We start from the raw sequence: 8,195 nt of genomic DNA, 5'->3' as shown, positions 1-8,195 counted from the left end.
ATCTATCTATCTATCTATCTATCTATCTATCTATCTATCTATCTATCTATCTATCTATCTATCTATCTATCTATCTATCTATCTATCATAAAATTGTATCCCATTCTCTTTTTAACAGATATTATTTATATTCTGCAAACATTTTCTCTTCAATTTTGCAATATTTTTACTTTGCTTAATTTTATGTTCTAAACTATTCCGCAGAACCACTCCAAAAATTGATATGTGCATAGCTTTAAGAGTACTATGAACAAAAAATATATAATACATTTTCTTCTCAGGTTATAACTTTCCTCTCTTTTTAAACTGATTTTTATTTTTCAATGTAGGCATTGTGTATAGTATTTATAGAACATCACATGTGCAGTTCTTAAATTTGATAAGATCCTTAAATAAAATAAGTTTATATTATAATTTAGATATTTCTATTGTTTTATCTTTCCCGATAAACTGAAATGTGTGATACATTCATAAAAAAAATGTATTTCAAAGTCAGCTTTCTAAATCATCGCTTTCTAATACCAAATGTATTCTATCTACCCACCAGTAGATGGCAGTGTGGCGCACTCGCAGCGCCCGCCAATCAGCGGCAGTTTGCCGACGTCAAACAGGAAGTAAACAGTGTAACAGGGAGCTCAGTGAAAGTGCAGCTTCTGGTCACGCTGAACTGATCACACCATTATAATAATGCCACTAACGGTTCTGACTTCTGCCTGCAGGTATGATTTGTTAGCGGAAGCTGATATTAGTCCAGAATAAATAGAATCACGGTAGCAGCGGGGTGACCTTTGAACTGCAGACATTTTTTTACCCGCAAAACCAGAAAAAAAAACACAAACGTTTTAAAGTGTAAAATGTAGCTTAGCATCGCAGATCATCCAGTCAGTCTGGAGCAGCCAAAATATTTTCTGATTACGTCTCGTCCCCCTAAACTTTTAAACTAATGCACAAAATGTAACACCTGATTCTGTACATTATCTCTTAATATCACCACCAGGGGTCATTGTGAAAAGATGGTAAAAAGGTCACAAGGTTCAGGCAGACAGGAGATAAAATCTATCAGCTAATTTTAGGACCAGGTTCAAGGTTAGGTTAGAATAGCTCTCAGGTTTGTTGGTTCAAGCTTTACCATTCACATAATAATGAGTCCTGGGTTGTAAAGTCCTTTAGCTGATGTAAGAAGTAAAAGAAGAAGGAAAAAAAATAGCAATTCAGTAACACAGTTATTAGTGTGCCACCTGTTTAATAATCATTCTTTCTCTTCACTGTTTCCTTCAGACTAAAGCCTCTTTGCAGACTGCAGCGGATCCAGGCTCACATGGTGAGTTTCAGCTCAGGATGGACAGATCAGGCTTTAATGACCCGCTTCTGATCTTTCAAGCTTCTCTCTGAGAACTATGCTTCATCATCACCTTCATCATCATGGATGCACTGCATATACTTCATGCACATTTTCCTCCTTTGCTCACCTTCTGTTTGTTTATAAGAGCCGATGTCACAAGTGAATTTGAGATCAGTAAAGTTCTATTCTATATTGTATAATTTTTTTTCCAATTCACATTAAAAAACAATTATTTGCAAAATGAAGAACAAGATTAATGTATAAAAACATTTGTTCCCAACCTTCATCAGATTATTGGTCAATTTACTGATTGACATGTTTGTTGAAAAAGACTAAAAAAGTGTGAGTTTGAAACTTTGATGCATGTTTATCATAAACTGGAGCTTGAGTAGGAAGAATTAGATCCCTAGAGTAAAATACTGTTAACATTTTTTATAGTTCTATTAAAGGGCTCCATATATCTGCAGTTGCAATAATAATGCCTATATATGGATAAGAAGCAACAGATGTCATCTCTAGGGAACAAGTTGAAAACCAGTACGACCCAATCATAAAGACTGGTTAAATAATAAAATCAGTCTAATCCAGATTGGATCAGTTTCAGATGTCATTATTTAAGGAGGCCTGCTGGCTTTGCAGCATTCCCTAACTATGAGAAAGTATGTGATAATATTGGAAAGAAAAACAACCTTTTACCAGAAAGAAAAACCTAGTTTGGGGAATTAGGAGACAGAAAACATGGTTTAGAGGATTTTAGTCTCCATCCATGTTGAAAAGTCAGCTGCATTTTCATCGCTAGGGTTGATTTGGCTTATTTTATTCTAAAAAAGGATTAAGTAAAGCATCTAAATCACGATTAAAAGTGTTTTTGCATAATAGGAAATCCAAATTTAGTACAAAATTGATGGAGTGTTGTGTTTCTGTGAAAGGAATCAGCATAAAATCAATTCTATGCTTTAAGAATATACAGAAAATAGACCTAAAGTTTTGGAGAACAAATATTTATTTTCATTATCCTTTATTTGTTTTGTATGTTTTGATGCTTATTTTTGTTGTTGTTGAGTCTTGCATAATTTGAGTTCCTTGTAAATTTGTTGCTTTAAGTAAAGGGAGCAGATGATATTAGATTATTCTTCTTTCTGTTCCCTTTCATTCAGGATTTCAGAATATTTGCTTTTATATTTGTTAATTTTTTTATACAATGACTCAAAGAAAAATTCTAAATAAAAAAAAACAAAAAAAAAACAAAACATTGGTATGTTTATATATAACTGGAGTTAGTGGACCTGAGGAAATTATCATAACAAATTAACTAAATATATTTCCTCCAGCCCCCTGAGCTCAGAATATAAAGTGATGTCGGGTCATGAAGCATGAGGGTGAAATAATTCTGTTTCCTTCCAGATGTCGAGTCACGTGGAACCAGAGGTTCTCCTGGAGAAAGCAGGCAGAGCTGCTGTGATCACCATGAACAGACCCAAAGTCCTCAACGCCCTCAACTTGAGCATGATCCGCCAGATCTACCCTCAGCTCAAGGTGGACTGAAACATCTTTTCTGACATGAGACATTAACGGCTTCACAAAGACGCTGGTTATGTTTATATTTACAGATCCTCACATTTTCATTTAAAAACTGGATTAGAATAAATTCCCTAGATCTTTGGTTTATATATTTATGTTTTCTTTAAAGGTGCTGCACAGAAGGCGCTTAGGCCTGATTCCTTTAGAGTCTCCTTCCAAGCTTCCAGACTTCCTTAGATCTTTTTAAATGGCCGATTCAGTGCCTCGGGGCTCTCTGAAGTGAATTTAACAATTTTTTGGATTTAAGTTGCAGCCTCATGCAGTTTAAGGCGAGGTTTAAGCCAAAAGTTCTGTCTGTCTGTTAAACTGTGTCAACTCTAGGAATTTATCATTGATTTACTTAAAGAAAGGAGACAGTTTGAAGGTTACAGTTTTAAGTTTGTAATTTCTTTATGTGCTGTGCTTCATATTTTGAGTGTAGGAGCATTTTTCTGTGTAGGATTCACAGGTCAGTGAGTCACTGATTATAAGAGCAGGTGAATCCTCTGTAACCGATGAGTAACTGTCCATCTAGAGCCCCTTAAATCAATTCCTGCTGAAAAATGTGATTTTTTTAGAAGTGAATGCTAATTTAAGACTAGAGTTCAGTCCTCTCTCTAGTCTGCCTCCTGTATCTGTGCTGCCAGCGACTCTTTTTCATCTACAAACCTGCAGCGCCACACAAACCTCTATGAGTCTTTCTATTGTTACAGATTTCTTATAGAAACTTGGAACTTTTGCAGCACATTTTAGGTCAAACAAGTTGGAAAATAGATATAAAAAGGTTAAAAATGAACTGATTCAGACTTTATTAGATAAATACTCTGAACTCAGTTAATTCTCCAAATTGAACCGTTTTCATTCATTCATCAAATTTTTGTTTAAAATAAAGTAAAGAACTATACATATTTAAATGATTAATTAATTAGCATAAAGAAAATCTCCTTGATCTATTTGTTTCTCTCCTTCTGTCTTGGTTCATAAAAACTATATTCTAAAATTGCCGGATTTCCAGAACTACTGTTATTAATAGATCTATCCACAGAAAATACAATTATGACTTGGGAAAAAAAAAAAACGCATCAGTTTAGACATTCTTCATTTCTTTGTCTGTTTTTAACCGTCTTGTTATCATCATGTCAGCACAGAGTGGATCTGCCAGATGTTTCTTTATTTTTGTTGTTGTGCGCTTAAAGTTGTTTTTCATTGTAAAAATCTGGACTGATTTTGGAAAAACTGTCGAAAAACCAAGCTCTCTTTTATTGCTCATTATTTGATGATTCTGCTGCCAAAAAAATCAAAACAGATTCTGATCGTCTATATGCTATTTAGGTCAACATGGTTTTCTACGGAGCCCCTAAAGGGACATGGAGGGAAAAAATAAACTTTTGCAAGATCCCGCAAAAAATAAACTTTTGCGAGATTTCGCAAAACTATTGCGGGATCTCGCAAAAGTTCTTTTTTTCCCCTCCATGTCCCTTTAGGGGCTCCGTAGTTTTCCTCTCTTGTAAAGCAATGATTCTTTTTCTGCATATTAGCTCCAACCTGCCATTATTTTAATTCCAAACCAATCACTGCTGATTTTTTTAGTTCCTGACCTGCAGGAAGGTCTTGATGGTTTAAGGTTTAGAGATTGAGCCTCCAGTCCTCTGAATGAAGCCAACTAAAAGGTGTCAGAGTGAAGTTTCCAGCAACTGGAGACTCATCTGGCTAAATTACTGACATATATGTCTATACAGACCTGGAATCTGCTTATATAGACACCGAGTTACTCTTTAGGGGAAATTATGGAATGCTTTAACATAAATTATCCAACGTTTTACCCTAAAATAAGACTAAATCTTTCATTCACCCCCAAATAGAGCTGGGTTAAACAACTTCAAAATGAGCTGCAGATTCTCAAAATTCCTCCCTTCAAAAACTCCAATACTCTGGTTGAATGTCTCAGAAATATGAGCTGCAAAGGTCTCTAGAAAGTGTTTTTGTGAATAGCAGTTATGGACTAAAGAGAAATTTATTATTAATCTTAAAGCAGAAGATTCAGCAGCAGCTTTTAGCAAAAAAATCAGTTCAGGTCAATCAGGTCAGCACTGAAGCTATTTGATTGAATATATTAACCTGCCGTCTGATTGGTTAATTGCTTGTATATTACTCTAACTTCTAATAATATGTACATTTTTATATGATTTACTGATGAATTTTTGTGTTTTTATTTTTTTTCCAGAAATGGGAAAATGACTCTGAGACAGACATTGTGATCATCAAAGCAGCGGGTGGGAAAGCCTTCTGTGCCGGAGGAGACATCAGAGGTGAGAGGTCGACCTCCAGGTTCAGTCACCGTTTCTTTCCCAGGATATTTCCCTTCATCCTGCCGGGTTTCTCTGTTTGTTTTTTATTCCCAGCGGTCACAGAAGCAGGAAAGGTCGGCGGTTCGCTGGCGCAGGACTTCTTTCGTGAGGAATATCTTCTGAACAACGCAATAGGTGTGCTTTAGCATTTCATATTCAGCTATTTATAAAGTATGTTTATATGTTTTAGATAAGCAGATTGTTTTATAAATGTACCTCATTACTACAGTGCAGAAAAGTAGAGCTTTTTTAGCTTCTGATGTTTATTTTTTTGTCTTTTTCATCCTGTCAGGAACATACAAGAAGCCATATGTGGCCATAATTGATGGAATAACGATGGGAGGGGTGAGATTAACTCTCTTTGTTTTGGCTTTATTTAATGAATCCTGATTAGTTTAATATAAAGATCACAAATACATTTTTTTGTTCACAAAAAAAATATATATATATATTTGGTGGACAAACTGTGATGATAAAATAGGGCACTAGGTGTCAGTAAAGATCTTTGTGTCTCAGTTATCTCCTGCCAGGGGGGAGGTAGCCTCTGATTGGAGGAAATTAGAGGTGTCTGAATGTTGTTGCTGCTGCTGGAATTCTTCATTCAGGAGTGGAATTTGGTTTTTAAACCAGCATAACTGACCCAAAGAAACAAGTTTCTAACTGTAAGAATGAGAAGTTTGATTAGTTTTCTTTCAGAAGCTGCAGGACATTTTATTTTTTTAGGATAAACATAAAAAGTGGTTTGACATTCCTGAATGTGAGGCATGCAGCCCAGACACTGATCCTCCTCCCATCAGAAAACATTCAGAGCTTCCACTTGTAATGAATAATATTTCTGGCTGGGATCCTCTGCGCCTGTAATAAAGCCTCCTGAGGTCACTTCTTCGTCAGGCATGTCAACGCTGAAGCGATGCTGATGTTGACGCAGGCCATCCTCAGGGTGATCGCTGCTGTTGAACAGAAACAGACCAGTTCTAAATTTGGAAAAGTCTACCAGGCAAGAGTCCCTTTCTCCCAGACGGGTTCCATGCTGGGAGCGCAGACCCTCACATAACGCCATGTCTCCTAACAGACCGTCAGAGTGGGGGGGGGGAGGGTCGAGTCATCAGGAGCTCAGAGACGCAGTCTGAGCGTTAATCGGACCTCGTCCCTCTGATGTAACCGGGTCATAAAGCTGCAGCTGCATGTTTGATGGATGTTTGTCCAGAGCTATGTGGCCGTGACCTTTGACCTCTGGGCAACAGATTTCTGATTTCATCACATCCACGTCGCCTGATGACACAACGACGAGGAGCCGGTGCCAAAGCGCAGCCTGAGGCCGGAGTCTGAGTGAAGTTTGTCATCTGCAGAGTCTGTGCAGAGCTGATGCTGAAAGGAAACACTGAGAGCTGCTTTCAAACAGATGTCACGTATTCCTGGAGTCTGTGTCCGCGTTAGAGAGAGCCTTCCTGGAATCTGATCCTGGTACTGTTCCTAAAGGACTTGCTTTTAGAGTTTCAGTCAGCAGTAATCCAGGAGATACGATAACGTTCCTCCATCTTTTTATTTATGAGGGAGACGAAATGTGTCCTTATATGGTGCCTGAATATCCCACTGATGTTTGGGCTCCTTTTAAAAAGTCTCCTCTGCTTATTGCACAACGCAGAAAATTCCTTTTTCCAGGAAAGGTTTAAAACCAGATCAATACAGAATTTTTTTTGTTTGTTTTATCTTTTTTATCTCTCTTTTTAAACAACAAATATTTTAGGATGGACCTCAATACAAATCTGATCATTTAGAATCATTATGACTGAAACAGATTTATGAAGAGCAGATGTTTTAATCTAAATCAGATTGGGATCAAAATGGATTCTGTATGCTAACGTATCTGTTGAACCAATTCTGATTTTTGTTTAGGTGATTCAGATGTTTTTGTTAGAAGTTTTCATCGACTCATGCTGTTTATAATTGTTATATGAACTGATCTTTTCCTGTTGAAGATTTCTGCTCCAACAAACTCTGTTAGGGCTTTAGAAAAAACTAAAACTATGGTGCTTTAGCAGGGTTTCATTGTGGATTTGTTTTCTAGCACAAACATGGTTTTTAAAATTCATATATTTTTAACTGACCTAAAGTTAGTTGAAAGAAACAAGGGAGAATTTTTTTTTAATTATTTTTTACTATTAACGGCTGCCAAATTCTATCCATTTTCCATCACTTATATCCCAACTGGGGTCTTGAGGGGTGCTGGTGCCTATCTCCAGCTGTCTACAGGCAAGAGGCAGGGTACATCCTGGACTGGTCACCAGGGCAACACAGACAAACAGGACGAACAACCATTCACACACACACTCACACCTAAGGAGAACTTAGAGACGCTAATAAACCTGACAGTCATTTTTTTAGACTGTGGGAGGAAGCTGAAGTACCCGGAGAGAACCCACGCATGCATAGGGAGAACATGCTAACTCCATGCAGAAAGACCCCGGGCCAGGATTGGAACCCGGAACCTTCTTGCTGCAAGGCAGCAGTGCTACACACTGCGGCACATAACAGCCTGGCCAGATTCTGAACATACTTGTACATTAATAAGTATTGCTGCAAATGCACTAGAATTAGCCAAAAGCTATAACTCCAAAATTGGTTTAAAAATACAGAGTAAATGTTGGCTGGACTACAGATTTTAGGTGAATGCTGATGAAGGCTCTCAGTCATCCAGGTCATAGTCATTCTGTAAAAATTCAAAAATATCCTCTGGACTTGGTTTCCAAGATTTGAAGACGTTTCGCCACCTCTCCAGGAAGCTTTCTCAATTCAAATGTTTCATTTGAGGTGGCGAAACGTCTTCAAATCTTGGAAACCTCTCAGTCATCCAGGTGGATATTTTCGAATTTTTACGGAATTTTAGGTGAATAAAATAGAATATAGAATAAAATATTCAAATAAAAATAATTAAACTATATATA

At 37.0% G+C, this 8,195-nt stretch overlaps 1 protein-coding gene across 2 annotated transcripts in view; it reads left to right on the top strand.

Annotated features, from left to right (window-relative positions):
* Nucleotides 1–598: 598 nt before the first annotated feature.
* hibch (3-hydroxyisobutyryl-CoA hydrolase) overlaps nucleotides 599–8,195 on the top strand; it is a 23,756-nt gene continuing 16,159 nt past the window's right edge. The window contains exons 1-6 of one of the 2 annotated variants that reach the window (XM_015376983.1): nucleotides 599–719; nucleotides 1,279–1,321; nucleotides 2,747–2,878; nucleotides 5,127–5,211; nucleotides 5,305–5,385; nucleotides 5,543–5,595. In XM_015376983.1, coding sequence (XP_015232469.1) covers nucleotides 688–719; nucleotides 1,279–1,321; nucleotides 2,747–2,878; nucleotides 5,127–5,211; nucleotides 5,305–5,385; nucleotides 5,543–5,595 — 426 coding nt within the window. In that variant the 5' untranslated portion in view covers nucleotides 599–687. Of the gene's footprint in view, nucleotides 720–935; nucleotides 1,176–1,278; nucleotides 1,322–2,746; nucleotides 2,879–5,126; nucleotides 5,212–5,304; nucleotides 5,386–5,542; nucleotides 5,596–8,195 lie in introns of those variants that run through there. The other variant, XM_015376984.1, reaches the window with a different exon arrangement.

Source organism: Cyprinodon variegatus, unplaced genomic scaffold (assembly GCF_000732505.1).
Source record: "Cyprinodon variegatus isolate N-32 unplaced genomic scaffold, C_variegatus-1.0 Scaffold145, whole genome shotgun sequence".
NCBI lineage: Eukaryota > Metazoa > Chordata > Actinopteri > Cyprinodontiformes > Cyprinodontidae > Cyprinodon > Cyprinodon variegatus.
Note: the sequence above shows the minus strand (reverse complement) of the source record. Positions and strands in the feature narration are given on the sequence as shown.